Raw genomic sequence first — 22,800 nt, 5'->3', positions numbered from 1 at the left:
GGGACTGGGGACTATAGGGACTAGGGACTACACAGTATATCTGGGTAGGAGGAGAAGTGAAGACAGATGGATGGTGATATAAAAAGTCATATTCACATGGGGGAACAGAAAGGGGCAGGGTGTTACTTGTTGATATAAACCAGACGGATGTAGACTATACAGTGCCTTGCGAAAGTATTCGGCCCCCTTGAACTTTGCGACCTTTTGCCACATTTCAGGCTTCAAACCTAAAGATATAAAACTGTATTTTTTTGTGAAGAATCAACAACAAGTGGGACACAATCATGAAGTGGAACAACATTTATTGGATATTTCAAACTTTTTTAACAAATCAAAAACTGAAAAATTGGGCGTGCAAAATTATTCAGCCCCTTTACTTTCAGTGCAGCAAACTCTCTCCAGAAGTTCAGTGAGGATCTCTGAATGATCCAATGTTGACCTAAATGACTAATGATGATAAATACAATCCACCTGTGTGTAATCAAGTCTCCGTATAAATGCACCTGCACTGTGATAGTCTCAGAGGTCCGTTAAAAGCGCAGAGAGCATCATGAAGAACAAGGAATACACCAGGCAGGTCCGAGATACTGTTGTGAAGAAGTTTAAAGCCGGATTTGGATACAAAAAGATTTCCCAAGCTTTAAACATCCCAAGGAGCACTGTGCAAGCGATAATATTGAAATGGAAGGAGTATCAGACCACTGCAAATCTACCAAGACCTGGCCGTTCCTCTAAACTTTCAGCTCATACAAGGAGAAGACTGATCAGAGATGCAGCCAAGAGGCCCATGATCACTCTGGATGAACTGCAGAGATCTACAGCTGAGGTGGGAGACTCTGTCCATAGGACAACAATCAGTCGTATATTGCACAAATCTGGCCTTTATGGAAGAGTGGCAAGAAGAAAGCCATTTCTTAAAGATATCCATAAAAAGTGTTGTTTAAAGTTTGCCACAAGCCACCTGGGAGACACACCAAACATGTGGAAGAAGGTGCTCTGGTCAGATGAAACCAAAATTGAACTTTTTGGCAACAATGCAAAACGTTATATTTCGCGTAAAAGCAACACAGCTCATCACACTGAACACACCATCCCCACTGTCCAACATGGTGGTGGCAGCATCATGGTTTGGGCCTGCTTTTCTTCAGCAGGGACAGGGAAGATGGGTGAAATTGATGGGAAGATGGATGGAGCCAAATACAGGACCATTCTTGAAGAAAACCTGATGGAGTCTGCAAAAGACCTGAGACTGGGACGGAGATTTGTCTTCCAACAAGACAATGATCCAAAACATAAAGCAAAATCTACAATGGAATGGTTAAAAAATAAATATATCCAGGTGTTAGAATGGCCAAGTCAAAGTCCAGACCTGAATCCAATCGAGAATCTGTGGAAAGAACTGAAAACTGCTGTTCACAAATGCTCTCCATCGAACCTCACTGAGCTCGAGCTGTTTTGCAAGGAGGAATGGGAAAAAATGTCAGTCTCTCGATGTGCAAAACTGATAGAGACATACCCCAAGCGACTTACAGCTGTAATCGCAGCAAAAGGTGGCGCTACAAAGTATTAACTTAAGGGGGCTGAATAATTTTGCACGCCCAATTTTTCAGTTTTTGATTTGTTAAAAAAGTTTGAAATATCCAATAAATGTTGTTACACTTCATGATTGTGTCCCACAAAAAAATACAGTTTTATATCTTTATGTTTGAAGCCTGAAATGTGGCAAAAGGTCGCAAAGTTCAAGGGGGCCGAATACTTTCGCAAGGCACTGTATTAGGGAGGTGGGTATCATGTGACTTGAGGGTTAGAAGGTACAGTAAGTACAGGGGTAAGGTATTAGGGTGGAGCTTGATAGACAGTTATAGATGATGTAGGAATGGGGAGGCAGGATATATGTACGATTTGGTTGAGAACCACTGGATTGTTTGTGTATGTGTGTGTGTGTGTGTGTGTGTGTGTGTGTGTGTGTGTGTGTGTGTGTGTGTGGCGGGGACATAGAGATAAGGAGCTGCGGCAGGGGGGGGGTTACAGCTTGGGAGGAGGGGGCACAGGGGGAGGAGGGGGGTACAGCTAGGGGGAGGGGGTACAGGGAGAGGAGGGGGGTGCACAGGGAGAGGGGGTACAGGGCGAGGAGGGGGGTGCACAGGGAGAGGGGGTACAGGGCGAGGAGGGGGGTGCACGGGGGGCTGCAGAAAGCAGTACTCTACAGGCAGGCAGGAGACTAAGCTTTACCCCGAGAGCTCCATCCTCTATTCCTCCATTCCTCTATTCCTCCATTCCTCTAATCCTCCATTCTTCTATTCTTCCATTCCTCTAATCCTCCATTCCTCTATTCTTCCATTCCTCTATTCCTCCATTCCTCTATTCCTCCATTCCTCTAATCCTCCATTCCTCTATTCTTCCATTCCTCCATTCCTCTATTCCTCTATTCCTCCATTCCTCTAATACTCCATTCCTCTATTCCTCCATTCCTCTAATACTCCATTCCTCTAATCCTCCATTCCTCTAATCCTCCATTCCTCTATTCCTCCATTCCTCTATTCCTCTATTCCTCTATTCCTCTAATCCTCCATTCCTCTAATCCTCCATTCCTCTATTCCTCTATTCCTCCATTCCTCTATTCCTCCATTCCTCTAATCCTCCATTCCTCTAATCCTCCATTCCTCTAATCCTCCATTCCTCTATTCCTCCATTCCTCTATTCCTCTATTCCTCCATTCCTCTAAACCTCCATTCCTCTAATCCTCCATTCCTCTATTCCTCCATTCCTCTATTCCTCCATTCCTCTAATACTCCATTCCTCTATTCCTCCATTCCTCCATTCCTCTAATACTCCATTCCTCTAATCCTCCATTCCTCTAATCCTCCATTCCTCTATTCCTCTATTCCTCTATTCCTCCATTCCTCTAATCCTCCATTCCTCTAATTCTCCATTCCTCTATTCATCCATTCCTCTATTCCTCCATTCCTCTATTCCTCCATTCCTCTAATCCTCCATTCCTCTATTCTTCCATTCCTCCATTCCTCCTTTCCTCTAATACTCCATTCTTCTAATACTCCATTCCTATAATCCTCCATTCCTCGAATCCTCCATTCCTCTATTCCTCCATTCCTCTATTCCTCTATTCCTCTATTCCTCTAATCCTCCATTCCTCTATTCCTCCATTCCTCTATTCCTCTATTCCTCCATTCCTCTAATCCTCCATTCCTATATTCCTCCATTCCTCTATTCCTCTATTCCTCCATTCCTCTAATACTCCATTCCTCTAATCCTCCATTCCTCTAATTCTCCATTCCTCTATTCCTCCATTCCTCTAATCCTCCATTCCTCTATTCCTCCATTCCTCTATTCCTCTATTCCTCCATTCCTCTAATACTCCATTCCTCTAATCCTCCATTCCTCTAATTCTCCATTCCTCTATTCCTCCATTCCTCTAATCCTCCATTCCTCTATTCTTCCATTCCTCCTTTCCTCTAATACTCCATTCCTCTATTCCTCCATTCCTCTAATACTCCATTCCTATAATCCTCCATTCCTCGAATCCTCCATTCCTCTATTCCTCCATTCCTCTATTCCTCTATTCCTCCATTCCTCTAATACTCCATTCCTCTATTCCTCCATTCCTCTATTCCTCCATTCCTCTATTCCTCTATTCCTCTATTCCACCATTCCTCTATTCCTCTATTCCTCCATTCCTCTTTTCCTCTATTCCTCTATTCCTCCATTCCTCTATTCCTCTATTCCACTATTCCTCCATTCATCCTTTCCTCCATTCTTCCAATCCTCTATTCCTCCATTTCTCTATTCCTCCATTCCTCTATTCCTCTATTCCTCTATTCCACCATTCCTCTATTCCTCTATTCCTCCATTCCTCTTTTCCTCTATTCCTCTATTCCTCCATTCCTCTATTCCTCTATTCCACTATTCCTCCATTCATCCTTTCCTCCATTCTTCCAATCCTCTATTCCTCCATTCCTCTAATACTCCATTCCTCTATTCCTCCATTCCTCTATTCCTCCATTCCTCTATTCCTCTATTCCTCTATTCCTCTATTCCTCTATTCCACCATTCCTCTATTCCTCTATTCCTCCATTCCTCTTTTCCTCTATTCCTCTATTCCTCCATTCCTCTATTCCTCTATTCCACTATTCCTCCATTCATCCTTTCCTCCATTCTTCCAATCCTCTATTCCTCCATTCCTCTATTACTCCTTTCCTCTAATCCTCCATTCCTCCATTCCTCTATTACTCCATTACTCCATTCCTCCATTCCTCTATTCCTCTATTCCTCTATTCCTCCATTCCTCTTTTCCTCTATTCCTCTATTCCTCCATTCCTCTATTCCTCTATTCCTCTATTCCACTATTCCTCCATTCCTCCTTTCCTCCATTCTTCCAATCCTCTATTCCTCCAACTCTCCTACCCATCACCAGGTCTTACTGAACAAAACAAGCTAATGCAGGGGAGGTGCTCAGGGCTCATACAGGGAGGCAAGCCTGGCCTGCTGGAGAGGAGAGCTAATGCTTTGTCCCAAATGGCACCCTATTCCCTACATAGTGCACTACTTAGCCTAAATCCACATCGATGTACGGCTTTTATTATGAGGTCAAGGTCTGAAGAAAAATATGATTCCGAAAAGAAATTCGGACAAAGCAGTTCAGGATGAGTAATGTTGACGGTTACATCGTAATAGCTCATTGTGAACAGAAATGAAGGCAACTGAATGAAATAGAAAGTTCATCAAAAAATATGGGACGCAGGACTGGATAACGAGCTACGACATTTTAAAAAAACTGACTCTGCCCCCAAAAGCTCTCCTAACCCTACTGGCGCATGTACAATACAGCAGATACGCTAACGACTGGGGAAGACAGAGCAGAAAAGACTGCTGCTTCAGCTCATGCGTAAAACTGCTTGTGTTACCAAAACATAACTAGCCCTGCGGTTCACCAGCCGCCATTGAAAGCCGCCTTTTACCCACTGAAACACTGGTGGGAACAAGATGACAGACAGAAGACAACACTTATGAAAAAGATCCCGTCACTAGTCATCAGAAGATCACCTCAGGTTCCCACACACACGCACGCACGCACGGACGCACGCACGCACGGACGCACGCACGCACGCACGCACGCACACAAACACACACACACACACACGCACGCACGCACGCTCGCACACAAACACGCACGCACACACACACACACGTACGCACGCACGCACACACACACTTGCACACACACACACACTCGCTCACACACACTCGCACACACGCACAAACATATGCACACCTATGAACACACACATTCTATCGTGTGTAAGGGAAGACTGTGTTTGGACGTACGGGACTTGTACCACATGATTGATTATCCTCTATAACAAAGAGAGAGAGAGAGAAAGAGAGAGAGAGAGAGAGAGAGAGAGAGAGAGAGAGAGAGAGAGAGAAAGAGAGAGAAAGAGAGAGAGAGAGAGAGAGAGAGAGAAAGGGGTAGAGAGAAAGAGAGAGAGAGAGAGAGAGAGAGAGAGAGAGAAAGGGGTAGACAGAGAGAGAGAGAGAGAGAGAGACAGAGAGAGAGAGAGAAAAAGGGGTAGAGAGAGAGAGAGAAAGGGGTAGAGAGAGAGAGAGACAAAGGGGTAGAGAGAAGGGTGGTGCAGTGTTTCTGACACTCAGAGACATTGTTTTACCACAGTCCAATTCAAACTAATAAGACTGAAACCAGCAACACACCGCACCTCTAAAGATTCGGCATCAGTCAGGGAAATACGTTCATCCTTTGTTGCCAAACATTCGCCTGCAAGATACGAACCACTACGGAACTGGAAAAACCAGCGAACCATAAAGAACAAATACCGACCCGAAAAGCAACGAATGGTAAAATGACATGGCTGGTAAAATGCCAACGGTTGAGCGATTTTTATTTTAGCGAACGCAAACCTTGAATGCAGATGCCAACCTTGTTCTGCTCTGTTCTGCTGTCGTACAAGGTGACACTATGGATCGGGACACTCAGGTATGGTAGCAAAGTAACGTCTGAAACAAGCACCCCATTTCTCCAGATCCAAGGGTGAGTTGCACCTAAGCACTAATCTAGGATCAGTTCCTCTCTATCTCCATCCTAATCTTCACCATTGGTGGTGAAGAGCAACACTGACCTTGAATCAGAGCTAAGGGGCAACATCCACTAGCTGTTCCTCAACCTGTAGTGTAGTCCACACACCAGCAGCCGTGCTGTGTGAAATTGTGCTAAACTAATCTGTAGTGCTGGCGCACCAGCTGGTTATCTAGCTGACACAGATATTACTCAATGTTCAAGCCAGTGTAGCGCCAAGACCATTATACATACTGAAGCACAAACACGGACTACAACACCTTTTAGATTCCTACTCTTCTCATCTCACCAGGTATCTCTCTGGTAAGCAGGTTCTGATCTCAATGAAAAGCAATAAATGAAGAAACAGACGAAGTAAAGTGTAAATAATAAAATAAAAAATGTGGTTCCATGATTCCATTGTACATTGTTCCATCTCCTCCCCCTTTCCAACCCCCTCCCAGTCCCCCTCTCCAACCCCCTCCCAGTCCCCCTCCCCAACCCCCTCCCAGTCCCCCTCTCCGACCCCCTCCCAGTCCCCCTCTCTGACCCTCCCAGTTCCCCTCCCAGTCCCCCTCTCCAACCCCCTCCCAGTCCCCCTCCCCAACCCCCTCCCAGTCCCCCTCTCCGACCCCCCCCCAGTCCCCCTCTCTGACCCTCCCAGTTCCCCTCCCAGTCCCCGTCTCCGACCCCCTCCCAGTCCCCCTCATTGTGCGGGCTTACCTTGTCTTTCTTGGCCCCCCGTAGGGGGAAGAAGCAGGAAAAGAGGAACTTGCCCCAGCTGATGACAGCGGCCAGGCACCAGTTGAGACGAGCCATGCTGCCTCGCGTCCCGTCAGGCCCTCTGTCTCTCTCTACACTCCAGGATCAGATCCTCACTGAGCGCTCTCTCGTGGAAGACAGGAGAGGAGGAGGAGAGGGGAAGAAAGAGAGGAGACCTTTCTCCTAGTCCACCCAGAAGCAGTGCATCCCAAACCCCAGAAAGAGAGGTGGTCCTTCGAGTCGACCGGAGAGCTGTCTGTCTGTCTGTCTGTCTGTCTGTCTGTCTGTCTGTCTGTCTCCAATTCGTTAACTTAATGAGGGCTTACAACAGTGTCCCATGCAGAGGAGACCCTTCTATTCCAATAGGAATCAAAGCATCACACGCCACCAACAGTCCATCTGTCTGTCCACCTGTCTGTCTGTGTGTCGGTCTCTCTGCCTGTCTCTCTCTCTCAGTCTCCAGAGCCTGGTCTAGACACTCAGTCGTCACAGCGGTGAGATGAGCACAGCCGGCTGCATGATGAGATGAGCGAGAGACGGTCCGGTCGGTGCAGAACGAGGACAGCGTCGTCACACACACGCTCACTTGCTTGCACGCATAGATCGAGATAACGCACACACTCACACACACACACACACACACGGCAAGCACACGCACAGAAGAGCCCTTCTCTTCACACGGAACCCCTCTGGTTCAAGATCCCCGATGCTAACCACTCACACACTCCTCTCACATACACACTCCGCTGTGAGGATGCTGCAGCACTTACTCAGCCAGGGAGCGAGGGAGGGAGAGGGAGGAGTAAAAGAGAGGAGAGGCGGAAGGGAGGGAGGATTGGGTACAGAGCGGTATGGAGAGAGACAAAAAGCGGGAGAAATAAGAGGGAGAGATAGAGCGAGAGAGAATGTGTTTTGTGGAGGTTAGTGTATGCGTGTGTGCTTGCGTGCATTGGTTTGTGTGTGGGGTTAAGAGAGAGACACAATAACAGTGATAAAGAATCATGGAGGGGGAGGTAGCATGTGCGTGTGGTTAAGAAAGAGAGAGAGATTGAGAGAGAGAGAGAGACTTGGTTATTGTAGTTACTGTTGTCCCGTTGACAGTATTGATTATTATTATTAATGATGTTAATATTGTAAATCTCCAAAGTAAGCTTTAGCAATATGTACATTGTTACGTTATGCCAATAAAGGAAATTGAATTGAATTGAATTGAATTGAGAGAGAGAGATAGACAGAGCGAGAGAGAGAGAGACTGAGAGAGACAGAGAGAGAGAGAGAGATAGACAGAGCGAGAGAGAGAGAGACAGAGAGAAAGAGAGAGACAGAGAGAGAGAGAGAGAGAGCAAGAGAAAGAGAGAGCAATCAGAAGGCAGAATGTGTGTGTAAGAGAGAGAGGACGAGGGAGAGAATGAAAGAGATGATAAGTGAGTAATAAGAGAAGATGAAGAAGGGAAGAGGAAGGTAGCGCACAAACATAGAAAGAGAGAGAGAGAGAGGGGGGAGAGAGAGAGACTGAGAGAGACAGAAAGGGAGAGAGAAAGAGAGAGAGTGTTGGAGAATACATAGCAGACAAATGGTGGGCACACACACACACAAACATCCGTCACGGTGAAAAGCCGTTACAAGGCAGGCACAGGGTAAGATGATTGTAGTGTGTGTGGAGAATTGGGTCGAGGGAGAGAGCGAGAGAGCAAGGGAGCAGAGGGGAGAGAGACAAGAGAGAGAGAGAGAGAGAGAGAGAGAGAGAGAGAGAGAGAGAGCAAGGGAGCAGAGGGGAGAGAGACGAGAGAGAGAGAGAGAGAGAGAGAGAGAGAGTTAGACAGAGAGAGAGAGAGAGCAAGGGAGCAGAGGGGAGAGAGACAAGAGAGAGAGAGAGAGGTGCTGGGAAGGAGGGAGTGTTGAATCAGTGTGTCCTGAGCGATTATCACAAACATTTGCACACACACACACACACACACACACACACACACACACACACACACACACACACACAGAGAGAGAGAGAGAGCGACTGCAGGTGCTGCACAGCCCCATTCACTCTGCTGCAGTCTCTCTACGCTTCACTGGGAGAACATTTTCACTGCGGAACGCTTTTCTGTGCTGCTACACCCCTCCCTCTCTCTTTCTCACTCTCCTTCTCTCTTTCTCACTCTCCTTCTCTCTCCTTCCTTCTCCCTCTCTCTTTCTCTCTCTCCTTCCCTCTCTCTCTCTCTCTCTATGTCTCTGTCTCCCTCTCTCTCCTACTCTCCTTCCTTCCCTCTCTCTGTCTTTCCTTCCCTCTCTCTCTCTGTCTCTCCTTCTCCCTCTCCCTCTCTCTCTCTCCTTCCCTCTCTCGCTCTCTGTCTCTCCTGCTCTCTCTTTCTCCTTCCCTCTCCCTCTGTCTCTCTCTTTCCCTCTCTCTCTCTGTCTCTCTCTCTTGCTCTCTCTCCATCCCTCTCTCTCTCCCTGTCTCTCTTTCTCTCCTTCTCTCTCACCCTCTCTCTTTCCCACCAGCGCAGGCAGGCATCACTACCTCAGCCCAGCGTAATCACAATACATCAAAGCAGAGAGTGAGTGAAAGTGAGTGAGTGAGTGAGTGAGTGAGTGAGTGAGTGAGTGAGTGAGTGAGTGAGTGAGTGAGTGAGTGAGTGAGAGAGAGAGAGAAGGAGAGACAGAGAAGGAGAGACGGGGGGGACCAGTGTATCCCTCAATAATAAAAATACAGCACAATAAGAGTGAATTCTAGGCCACCAGAAAATGCTGTGGCAATCACACTGATTATTCCACTGACATATATAGAGAGAGTAACACTATCATACCCCCACTGCCTTTCAAACCTATGAATATGACATGTGATCACATCTCACAGCAGAGCGGTAAAAATCCCTTCTTTACCCGAAGACACAATTCAAATGGACAGAGGCCAACATAATAAGACTTGAATAATTACGCTATAAAACAATCACTACAGCAGTGCTACGTACATGGTACACTGTACTGATCAGAATCATGGTTTATGGATACAGTATATAGTAATCAGATATGGTGTGCATGTCAGAACACAGTGCATAGTCATATAGTGTATATATATCACCTTCTTGTTAGCAATAATATCACTAATAAATATAGTTGCATGCAGCAATGCTGGGGTTCAAGCTTTCGCCCCATAAGCACCACCATCAGGACAAATTGGACATATTGCCTTACACTAATAATCCTTGACACGCGTGCTCAACATCCAACCTGCTTTTGATGTGTTTTGGACCATTTTTAATGATGTTGACTACTTTAAACGTTTTTTTCTCCAGAACCACTGGACCGATTGGCATATAGCATCTATGTACCCATGTCTTCATGTTTTCCAGGATGATAGCTCAAACAATACGGCCGTTAAGAGCCAATGAGCTTGCATGATTGTTTTTTCCGGTCCAACAGCGCTACTATGTGGCCAAACTGAACCGTACTTTATAATTTAGCTAGACTCATATCCCTGAGCATGTGTGCCAAATTTCATCGCTGAGTCAAACCGGTGAAGAGATATAAACATGTGCCCGTTATAGCGCCACCGTGTGGTCGACAATACTATGTACTGGTCTGATTTATATGCATTTATTTGTCAGACCACACCCACATGAAAGTTTATTGGTCTGTAGATGCCATATTGTTTGACATAATAGTCTGTAAAACATAGGGTTAAGAGACCTTGGTCTGTAGATGCCATATTGTTTGACATAATAGTCTGTAAAACATAACGTTAAGAGACCTTGGACTGTAGATGCCATATTGTTTGACATAATAGTCTGTAAAACATAGGGTTAAGAGACCTTGGTCTGTAGATGCCATATTGTTTGACATAATAGTCTGTAAAACATAACGTTAAGAGACCTTGGACTGTAGATGCCATATTGTTTGACATAATAGTCTGTAAAACATAGGGTTAAGAGACCTTGGTCTGTAGATGCCATATTGTTTGACATAATAGTCTGTAAAACATAGGGTTAAGAGACCTTGGACTGTAGATGCCATATTGTTTGACATAATAGTCTGTAAAACATAGGGTTAAGAGACCTTGGACTGTAGATGCCATATTGTTTGACATAATAGTCTGTAAAACATAACGTTAAGAGACCTTGGACTGTAGATGCCATATTGTTTGACATAATAGTCTGTAAAACATAGGGTTAAGAGACCTTGGTCTGTAGATGCCATATTGTTTGACATAATAGTCTGTAAAACATAACGTTAAGAGACCTTGGTCTGTAGATGCCATATTGTTTGACATAATAGTCTGTAAAACATAGGGTTAAGAGACCTTGGACTGTAGATGCCATATTGTTTGACATAATAGTCTGTAAAACATAGGGTTAAGAGACCTTGGACTGTAGATGCCATATTGTTTGACATAATAGTCTGTAAAACATAGGGTTAAGAGACCTTGGTCTGTAGATGCCATATTGTTTGACATAATAGTCTGTAAAACATAACGTTAAGAGACCTTGGTCTGTAGATGCCATATTGTTTGACATAATAGTCTGTAAAACATAACGTTAAGAGACCTTGGACTGTAGATGCCATATTGTTTGACATAATAGTCTGTAAAACATAGGGTTAAGAGACCTTGGTCTGTAGATGCCATATTGTTTGACATAATAGTCTGTAAAACATAACGTTAAGAGACCTTGGACTGTAGATGCCATATTGTTTGACATAATAGTCTGTAAAACATAGGGTTAAGAGACCTTGGTCTGTAGATGCCATATTGTTTGACATAATAGTCTGTAAAACATAACGTTAAGAGACCTTGGACTGTAGATGCCATATTGTTTGACATAATAGTCTGTAAAACATAACGTTAAGAGACCTTGGACTGTAGATGCCATATTGTTTGACATAATAGTCTGTAAAACATAGGGTTAAGAGACCTTGGTCTGTAGATGCCATATTGTTTGACATAATAGTCTGTAAAACATAACGTTAAGAGACCTTGGACTGTAGATGCCATATTGTTTGACATAATAGTCTGTAAAACATAACGTTAAGAGACCTTGGACTGTAGATGCCATATTGTTTGACATAATAGTCTGGAAAACATAGGGTTAAGAGACCTTGGTCTGTAGATGCCATATTGTTTGACATAATAGTCTGTAAAACATAACGTTAAGAGACCTTGGACTGTAGATGCCATATTGTTTGACATAATAGTCTGTAAAACATAGGGTTAAGAGACCTTGGACTGTAGATGCCATATTGTTTGACATAATAGTCTGTAAAACATAACGTTAAGAGACCTTGGACTGTAGATGCCATATTGTTTGACATAATAGTCTGTAAAACATAGGGTTAAGAGACCTTGGTCTGTAGATGCCATATTGTTTGACATAATAGTCTGTAAAACATAACGTTAAGAGACCTTGGTCTGTAGATGCCATATTGTTTGACATAATAGTCTGTAAAACATAGGGTTAAGAGACCTTGGACTGTAGATGCCATATTGTTTGACATAATAGTCTGTAAAACATAGGGTTAAGAGACCTTGGACTGTAGATGCCATATTGTTTGACATAATAGTCTGTAAAACATAGGGTTAAGAGACCTTGGTCTGTAGATGCCATATTGTTTGACATAATAGTCTGTAAAACATAACGTTAAGAGACCTTGGTCTGTAGATGCCATATTGTTTGACATAATAGTCTGTAAAACATAACGTTAAGAGACCTTGGACTGTAGATGCCATATTGTTTGACATAATAGTCTGTAAAACATAGGGTTAAGAGACCTTGGTCTGTAGATGCCATATTGTTTGACATAATAGTCTGTAAAACATAACGTTAAGAGACCTTGGACTGTAGATGCCATATTGTTTGACATAATAGTCTGTAAAACATAGGGTTAAGAGACCTTGGTCTGTAGATGTCATATTGTTTGACATAATAGTCTGTAAAACATAACGTTAAGAGACCTTGGACTGTAGATGCCATATTGTTTGACATAATAGTCTGTAAAACATAACGTTAAGAGACCTTGGACTGTAGATGCCATATTGTTTGACATAATAGTCTGTAAAACATAGGGTTAAGAGACCTTGGTCTGTAGATGCCATATTGTTTGACATAATAGTCTGTAAAACATAACGTTAAGAGACCTTGGACTGTAGATGCCATATTGTTTGACATAATAGTCTGTAAAACATAACGTTAAGAGACCTTGGACTGTAGATGCCATATTGTTTGACATAATAGTCTGGAAAACATAGGGTTAAGAGACCTTGGTCTGTAGATGCCATATTGTTTGACATAATAGTCTGTAAAACATAACGTTAAGAGACCTTGGACTGTAGATGCCATATTGTTTGACATAATAGTCTGTAAAACATAGGGTTAAGAGACCTTGGACTGTAGATGCCATATTGTTTGACATAATAGTCTGTAAAACATAGGGTTAAGAGACCTTGGACTGTAGATGCCATATTGTTTGACATAATAGTCTGTAAAACATAGGGTTAAGAGACCTTGGACTGTAGATGCCATATTGTTTGACATAATAGTCTGTAAAACATAACGTTAAGAGACCTTGGACTGTAGATGCCATATTGTTTGACATAATAGTCTGTAAAACATAGGGTTAAGAGACCTTGGTCTGTAGATGCCATATTGTTTGACATAATAGTCTGTAAAACATAGGGTTAAGAGACCTTGGACTGTAGATGCCATATTGTTTGACATAATAGTCTGTAAAACATAACGTTAAGAGACCTTGGACTGTAGATGCCATATTGTTTGACATAATAGTCTGTAAAACATAGGGTTAAGAGACCTTGGACTGTAGATGCCATATTGTTTGACATAATAGTCTGTAAAACATAGGGTTAAGAGACCTTGGACTGTAGATGCCATATTGTTTGACATAATAGTCTGTAAAACATAACGTTAAGAGACCTTGGTCTGTAGATGCCATATTGTTTGACATAATAGTCTGTAAAACATAACGTTAAGAGACCTTGGACTGTAGATGCCATATTGTTTGACATAATAGTCTGTAAAACATAACGTTAAGAGACCTTGGACTGTAGATGCCATATTGTTTGACATAATAGTCTGTAAAACATAACGTTAAGAGACCTTGGACTGTAGATGCCATATTGTTTGACATAATAGTCTGTAAAACATAACGTTAAGAGACCTTGGTCTGTAGATGCCATATTGTTTGACATAATAGTCTGTAAAACATAACGTTAAGAGACCTTGGACTGTAGATGCCATATTGTTTGACATAATAGTCTGTAAAACATAACGTTAAGAGACCTTGGTCTGTAGATGCCATATTGTTTGACATAATAGTCTGTAAAACATAGGGTTAAGAGACCTTGGTCTGTAGATGCCATATTGTTTGACATAATAGTCTGTAAAACATAACGTTAAGAGACCTTGGACTGTAGATGCCATATTGTTTGACATAATAGTCTGTAAAACATAGGGTTAAGAGACCTTGGTCTGTAGATGCCATATTGTTTGACATAATAGTCTGTAAAACATAACGTTAAGAGACCTTGGACTGTAGATGCCATATTGTTTGACATAATAGTCTGTAAAACATAGGGTTAAGAGACCTTGGTCTGTAGATGCCATATTGTTTGACATAATAGTCTGTAAAACATAACGTTAAGAGACCTTGGACTGTAGATGCCATATTGTTTGACATAATAGTCTGTAAAACATAACGTTAAGAGACCTTGGTCTGTAGATGCCATATTGTTTGACATAATAGTCTGTAAAACATAGGGTTAAGAGACCTTGGTCTGTAGATGCCATATTGTTTGACATAATAGTCTGTAAAACATAACGTTAAGAGACCTTGGACTGTAGATGCCATATTGTTTGACATAATAGTCTGTAAAACATAGGGTTAAGAGACCTTGGTCTGTAGATGCCATATTGTTTGACATAATAGTCTGTAAAACATAACGTTAAGAGACCTTGGACTGTAGATGCCATATTGTTTGACATAATAGTCTGTAAAACATAGGGTTAAGAGACCTTGGTCTGTAGATGCCATATTGTTTGACATAATAGTCTGTAAAACATAGGGTTAAGAGACCTTGGACTGTAGATGCCATATTGTTTGACATAATAGTCTGTAAAACATAGGGTTAAGAGACCTTGGTCTGTAGATGCCATATTGTTTGACATAATAGTCTGTAAAACATAACGTTAAGAGACCTTGGTCTGTAGATGCCATATTGTTTGACATAATAGTCTGTAAAACATAGGGTTAAGAGACCTTGGACTGTAGATGCCATATTGTTTGACATAATAGTCTGTAAAACATAGGGTTAAGAGACCTTGGTCTGTAGATGCCATATTGTTTGACATAATAGTCTGTAAAACATAACGTTAAGAGACCTTGGTCTGTAGATGCCATATTGTTTGACATAATAGTCTGTAAAACATAACGTTAAGAGACCTTGGTCTGTAGATGCCATATTGTTTGACATAATAGTCTGTAAAACATAGGGTTAAGAGACCTTGGTCTGTAGATGCCATATTGTTTGACATAATAGTCTGTAAAACATAACGTTAAGAGACCTTGGTCTGTAGATGCCATATTGTTTGACATAATAGTCTGTAAAACATAACGTTAAGAGACCTTGGACTGTAGATGCCATATTGTTTGACATAATAGTCTGTAAAACATAACGTTAAGAGACCTTGGTCTGTAGATGCCATATTGTTTGACATAATAGTCTGTAAAACATAACGTTAAGAGACCTTGGACTGTAGATGCCATATTGTTTGACATAATAGTCTGTAAAACATAACGTTAAGAGACCTTGGTCTGTAGATGCCATATTGTTTGACATAATAGTCTGTAAAACATAGGGTTAAGAGACCTTGGTCTGTAGATGCCATATTGTTTGACATAATAGTCTGTAAAACATAACGTTAAGAGACCTTGGACTGTAGATGCCATATTGTTTGACATAATAGTCTGTAAAACATAACGTTAAGAGACCTTGGTCTGTAGATGCCATATTGTTTGACATAATAGTCTGTAAAACATAGGGTTAAGAGACCTTGGTCTGTAGATGCCATATTGTTTGACATAATAGTCTGTAAAACATAGGGTTAAGAGACCTTGGACTGTAGATGCCATATTGTTTGACATAATAGTCTGTAAAACATAACGTTAAGAGACCTTGGTCTGTAGATGCCATATTGTTTGACATAATAGTCTGTAAAACATAGGGTTAAGAGACCTTGGACTGTAGATGCCATATTGTTTGACATAATAGTCTGTAAAACATAACGTTAAGAGACCTTGGACTGTAGATGCCATATTGTTTGACATAATAGTCTGTAAAACATAACGTTAAGAGACCTTGGTCTGTAGATGCCATATTGTTTGACATAATAGTCTGTAAAACATAACGTTAAGAGACCTTGGTCTGTAGATGCCATATTGTTTGACATAATAGTCTGTAAAACATAGGGTTAAGAGACCTTGGTCTGTAGATGCCATATTGTTTGACATAATAGTCTGTAAAACATAACGTTAAGAGACCTTGGACTGTAGATGCCATATTGTTTGACATAATAGTCTGTAAAACATAGGGTTAAGAGACCTTGGTCTGTAGATGCCATATTGTTTGACATAATAGTCTGTAAAACATAACGTTAAGAGACCTTGGTCTGTAGATGCCATATTGTTTGACATAATAGTCTGTAAAACATAGGGTTAAGAGACCTTGGACTGTAGATGCCATATTGTTTGACATAATAGTCTGTAAAACATAACGTTAAGAGACCTTGGACTGTAGATGCCATATTGTTTGACATAATAGTCTGTAAAACATAGGGTTAAGAGACCTTGGTCTGTAGATGCCATATTGTTTGACATAATAGTCTGTAAAACATAACGTTAAGAGACCTTGGACTGTAGATGCCATATTGTTTGACATAATAGTCTGTAAAACATAGGGTTAAGAGACCTTGGTCTGTAGATGCCATATTGTTTGACATAATAGTCTGTAAAACATAGGGTTAAGAGACCTTGGACTGTAGATGCCATATTGTTTGACATAATAGTCTGTAAAACATAGGGTTAAGAGACCTTGGTCTGTAGATGCCATATTGTTTGACATAATAGTCTGTAAAACATAACGTTAAGAGACCTTGGTCTGTAGATGCCATATTGTTTGACATAATAGTCTGTAAAACATAGGGTTAAGAGACCTTGGACTGTAGATGCCATATTGTTTGACATAATAGTCTGTAAAACATAGGGTTAAGAGACCTTGGTCTGTAGATGCCATATTGTTTGACATAATAGTCTGTAAAACATAACGTTAAGAGACCTTGGTCTGTAGATGCCATATTGTTTGACATAATAGTCTGTAAAACATAACGTTAAGAGACCTTGGTCTGTAGATGCCATATTGTTTGACATAATAGTCTGTAAAACATAGGGTTAAGAGACCTTGGTCTGTAGATGCCATATTGTTTGACATAATAGTCTGTAAAACATAACGTTAAGAGACCTTGGTCTGTAGATGCCATATTGTTTGACATAATAGTCTGTAAAACATAGGGTTAAGAGACCTTGGACTGTAGATGCCATATTGTTTGACATAATAGTCTGTAAAACATAGGGTTAAGAGACCTTGGTCTGTAGATGCCATATTGTTTGACATAATAGTCTGTAAAACATAACGTTAAGAGACCTTGGTCTGTAGATGCCATATTGTTTGACATAATAGTCTGTAAAACATAGGGTTAAGAGACCTTGGACTGTAGATGCCATATTGTTTGACATAATAGTCTGTAAAACATAGGGTTAAGAGACCTTGGTCTGTAGATGCCATATTGTTTGACATAATAGTCTGTAAAACATAGGGTTAAGAGACCTTGGTCTGTAGATGCCATATTGTTTGACATAATAGTCTGTAAAACATAGGGTTAAGAGACCTTGGTCTGTAGATGCCATATTGTTTGACATAATAGTCTGTAAAACATAGGGTTAAGAGACCTTGGACTGTAGATGCCATATTGTTTGACATAATAGTCTGTAAAACATAGGGTTAAGAGACCTTGGTCTGTAGATGCCATATTGTTTGACATAATAGTCTGTAAAACATAGGGTTAAGAGACCTTGGACTGTAGATGCCATATTGTTTGACATAATAGTCTGTAAAACATAACGTTAAGAGACCTTGGACTGTAGATGCCATATTGTTTGACATAATAGTCTGTAAAACATAACGTTAAGAGACCTTGGTCTGTAGATGCCATATTGTTTGACATAATAGTCTGTAAAACATAGGGTTAAGAGACCTTGGTCTGTAGATGCCATATTGTTTGACATAATAGTCTGTAAAACATAACGTTAAGAGACCTTGGACTGTAGATGCCATATTGTTTGACATAATAGTCTGTAAAACATAACGTTAAGAGACCTTGGTCTGTAGATGCCATATTGTTTGACATAATAGTCTGTAAAACATAGGGTTAAGAGACCTTGGTCTGTAGATGCCATATTGTTTGACATAATAGTCTGTAAAACATAGGGTTAAGAGACCTTGGACTGTAGATGCCATATTGTTTGACATAATAGTCTGTAAAACATAACGTTAAGAGACCTTGGTCTGTAGATGCCATATTGTTTGACATAATAGTCTGTAAAACATAGGGTTAAGAGACCTTGGACTGTAGATGCCATATTGTTTGACATAATAGTCTGTAAAACATAACGTTAAGAGACCTTGGACTGTAGATGCCATATTGTTTGACATAATAGTCTGTAAAACATAACGTTAAGAGACCTTGGTCTGTAGATGCCATATTGTTTGACATAATAGTCTGTAAAACATAACGTTAAGAGACCTTGGTCTGTAGATGCCATATTGTTTGACATAATAGTCTGTAAAACATAGGGTTAAGAGACCTTGGTCTGTAGATGCCATATTGTTTGACATAATAGTCTGTAAAACATAACGTTAAGAGACCTTGGACTGTAGATGCCATATTGTTTGACATAATAGTCTGTAAAACATAGGGTTAAGAGACCTTGGTCTGTAGATGCCATATTGTTTGACATAATAGTCTGTAAAACATAACGTTAAGAGACCTTGGTCTGTAGATGCCATATTGTTTGACATAATAGTCTGTAAAACATAGGGTTAAGAGACCTTGGACTGTAGATGCCATATTGTTTGACATAATAGTCTGTAAAACATAGGGTTAAGAGACCTTGGTCTGTAGATGCCATATTGTTTGACATAATAGTCTGTAAAACATAACGTTAAGAGACCTTGGACTGTAGATGCCATATTGTTTGACATAATAGTCTGTAAAACATAACGTTAAGAGACCTTGGTCTGTAGATGCCATATTGTTTGACATAATAGTCTGTAAAACATAGGGTTAAGAGACCTTGGTCTGTAGATGCCATATTGTTTGACATAATAGTCTGTAAAACATAGGGTTAAGAGACCTTGGACTGTAGATGCCATATTGTTTGACATAATAGTCTGTAAAACATAGGGTTAAGAGACCTTGGACTGTAGATGCCATATTGTTTGACATAATAGTCTGTAAAACATAACGTTAAGAGACCTTGGTCTGTAGATGCCATATTGTTTGACATAATAGTCTGTAAAACATAACGTTAAGAGACCTTGGTCTGTAGATGCCATATTGTTTGACATAATAGTCTGTAAAACATAGGGTTAAGAGACCTTGGTCTGTAGATGCCATATTGTTTGACATAATAGTCTGTAAAACATAGGGTTAAGAGACCTTGGACTGTAGATGCCATATTGTTTGACATAATAGTCTGTAAAACATAGGGTTAAGAGACCTTGGACTGTAGATGCCATATTGTTTGACATAATAGTCTGTAAAACATAACGTTAAGAGACCTTGGACTGTAGATGCCATATTGTTTGACATAATAGTCTGTAAAACATAGGGTTAAGAGACCTTGGACTGTAGATGCCATATTGTTTGACATAATAGTCTGTAAAACATAACGTTAAGAGACCTTGGACTGTAGATGCCATATTGTTTGACATAATAGTCTGTAAAACATAGGGTTAAGAGACCTTGGTCTGTAGATGCCATATTGTTTGACATAATAGTCTGTAAAACATAACGTTAAGAGACCTTGGACTGTAGATGCCATATTGTTTGACATAATAGTCTGTAAAACATAACGTTAAGAGACCTTGGACTGTAGATGCCATATTGTTTGACATAATAGTCTGTAAAACATAACGTTAAGAGACCTTGGTCTGTAGATGCCATATTGTTTGACATAATAGTCTGTAAAACATAACGTTAAGAGACCTTGGTCTGTAGATGCCATATTGTTTGACATAATAGTCTGTAAAACATAACGTTAAGAGACCTTGGTCTGTAGATGCCATATTGTTTGACATAATAGTCTGTAAAACATAACGTTAAGAGACCTTGGACTGTAGATGCCATATTGTTTGACATAATAGTCTGTAAAACATAGGGTTAAGAGACCTTGGTCTGTAGATGCCATATTGTTTGACATAATAGTCTGTAAAACATAACGTTAAGAGACCTTGGACTGTAGATGCCATATTGTTTGACATAATAGTCTGTAAAACATAGGGTTAAGAGACCTTGGTCTGTAGATGCCATATTGTTTGACATAATAGTCTGTAAAACATAACGTTAAGAGACCTTGGTCTGTAGATGCCATATTGTTTGACATAATAGTCTGTAAAACATAACGTTAAGAGACCTTGGACTGTAGATGCCATATTGTTTGACATAATAGTCTGTAAAACATAACGTTAAGAGACCTTGGTCTGTAGATGCCATATTGTTTGACATAATAGTCTGTAAAACATAACGTTAAGAGACCTTGGACTGTAGATGCCATATTGTTTGACATAATAGTCTGTAAAACATAACGTTAAGAGACCTTGGTCTGTAGATGCCATATTGTTTGACATAATAGTCTGTAAAACATAGGGTTAAGAGACCTTGGTCTGTAGATGCCATATTGTTTGACATAATAGTCTGTAAAACATAACGTTAAGAGACCTTGGACTGTAGATGCCATATTGTTTGACATAATAGTCTGTAAAACATAGGGTTAAGAGACCTTGGTCTGTAGATGCCATATTGTTTGACATAATAGTCTGTAAAACATAGGGTTAAGAGACCTTGGTCTGTAGATGCCATATTGTTTGACATAATAGTCTGTAAAACATAACGTTAAGAGACCTTGGTCTGTAGATGCCATATTGTTTGACATAATAGTCTGTAAAACATAGGGTTAAGAGACCTTGGTCTGTAGATGCCATATTGTTTGACATAATAGTCTGTAAAACATAGGGTTAAGAGACCTTGGTCTGTAGATGCCATATTGTTTGACATAATAGTCTGTAAAACATAACGTTAAGAGACCTTGGTCTGTAGATGCCATATTGTTTGACATAATAGTCTGTAAAACATAGGGTTAAGAGACCTTGGTCTGTAGATGCCATATTGTTTGACATAATAGTCTGTAAAACATAACGTTAAGAGACCTTGGTCTGTAGATGCCATATTGTTTGACATAATAGTCTGTAAAACATAACGTTAAGAGACCTTGGACTGTAGATGCCATATTGTTTGACATAATAGTCTGTAAAACATAACGTTAAGAGACCTTGGTCTGTAGATGCCATATTGTTTGACATAATAGTCTGTAAAACATAGGGTTAAGAGACCTTGGACTGTAGATGCCATATTGTTTGACATAATAGTCTGTAAAACATAGGGTTAAGAGACCTTGGACTGTAGATGCCATATTGTTTGACATAATAGTCTGTAAAACATAACGTTAAGAGACCTTGGACTGTAGATGCCATATTGTTTGACATAATAGTCTGTAAAACATAGGGTTAAGAGACCTTGGTCTGTAGATGCCATATTGTTTGACATAATAGTCTGTAAAACATAACGTTAAGAGACCTTGGTCTGTAGATGCCATATTGTTTGACATAATAGTCTGTAAAACATAGGGTTAAGAGACCTTGGTCTGTAGATGCCATATTGTTTGACATAATAGTCTGTAAAACATAGGGTTAAGAGACCTTGGTCTGTAGATGCCATATTGTTTGACATAATAGTCTGTAAAACATAGGGTTAAGAGACCTTGGTCTGTAGATGCCATATTGTTTGACATAATAGTCTGTAAAACATAGGGTTAAGAGACCTTGGTCTGTAGATGCCATATTGTTTGACATAATAGTCTGTAAAACATAGGGTTAAGAGACCTTGGTCTGTAGATGCCATATTGTTTGACATAATAGTCTGTAAAACATAGGGTTAAGAGACCTTGGTCTGTAGATGCCATATTGTTTGACATAATAGTCTGTAAAACATAACGTTAAGAGACCTTGGTCTGTAGATGCCATATTGTTTGACATAATAGTCTGTAAAACATAACGTTAAGAGACCTTGGACTGTAGATGCCATATTGTTTGACATAATAGTCTGTAAAACATAGGGTTAAGAGACCTTGGTCTGTAGATGCCATATTGTTTGACATAATAGTCTGTAAAACATAACGTTAAGAGACCTTGGACTGTAGATGCCATATTGTTTGACATAATAGTCTGTAAAACATAACGTTAAGAGACCTTGGTCTGTAGATGCCATATTGTTTGACATAATAGTCTGTAAAACATAGGGTTAAGAGACCTTGGTCTGTAGATGCCATATTGTTTGACATAATAGTCTGTAAAACATAGGGTTAAGAGACCTTGGACTGTAGATGCCATATTGTTTGACATAATAGTCTGTAAAACATAACGTTAAGAGACCTTGGACTGTAGATGCCATATTGTTTGACATAATAGTCTGTAAAACATAGGGTTAAGAGACCTTGGACTGTAGATGCCATATTTTTTGACATAATAGTCTGTAAAACATAACGTTAAGAGACCTTGGACT

General features: G+C 40.3%; 1 protein-coding gene across 6 annotated transcripts in view; it reads right to left on the bottom strand.

Moving 5' to 3' along the window:
* The window catches only part of LOC110528828 (tensin), a 257,225-nt gene that overhangs the window by 162,213 nt on the left and 72,212 nt on the right, over positions 1–22,800 (bottom strand). Inside the window, exon 1 of one of the 6 annotated variants that reach the window (XM_036982558.1) lies at positions 6,812–7,853. The exons of 4 other annotated variants lie outside the window; for them this stretch is intronic. In XM_036982558.1, the coding sequence (XP_036838453.1) occupies positions 6,812–6,907 (96 nt within the window). In that variant the 5' untranslated portion in view covers positions 6,908–7,853. Of the gene's footprint in view, positions 1–6,811; positions 7,854–22,800 lie in introns of those variants that run through there. One more of the 6 variants, XM_036982559.1, reaches the window with a different exon arrangement.

Source organism: Oncorhynchus mykiss, chromosome 7 (genome assembly GCF_013265735.2).
Source record: "Oncorhynchus mykiss isolate Arlee chromosome 7, USDA_OmykA_1.1, whole genome shotgun sequence".
Lineage (NCBI taxonomy): Eukaryota > Metazoa > Chordata > Actinopteri > Salmoniformes > Salmonidae > Oncorhynchus > Oncorhynchus mykiss.
This window is presented reverse-complemented; position numbering and strand designations above follow the sequence as displayed.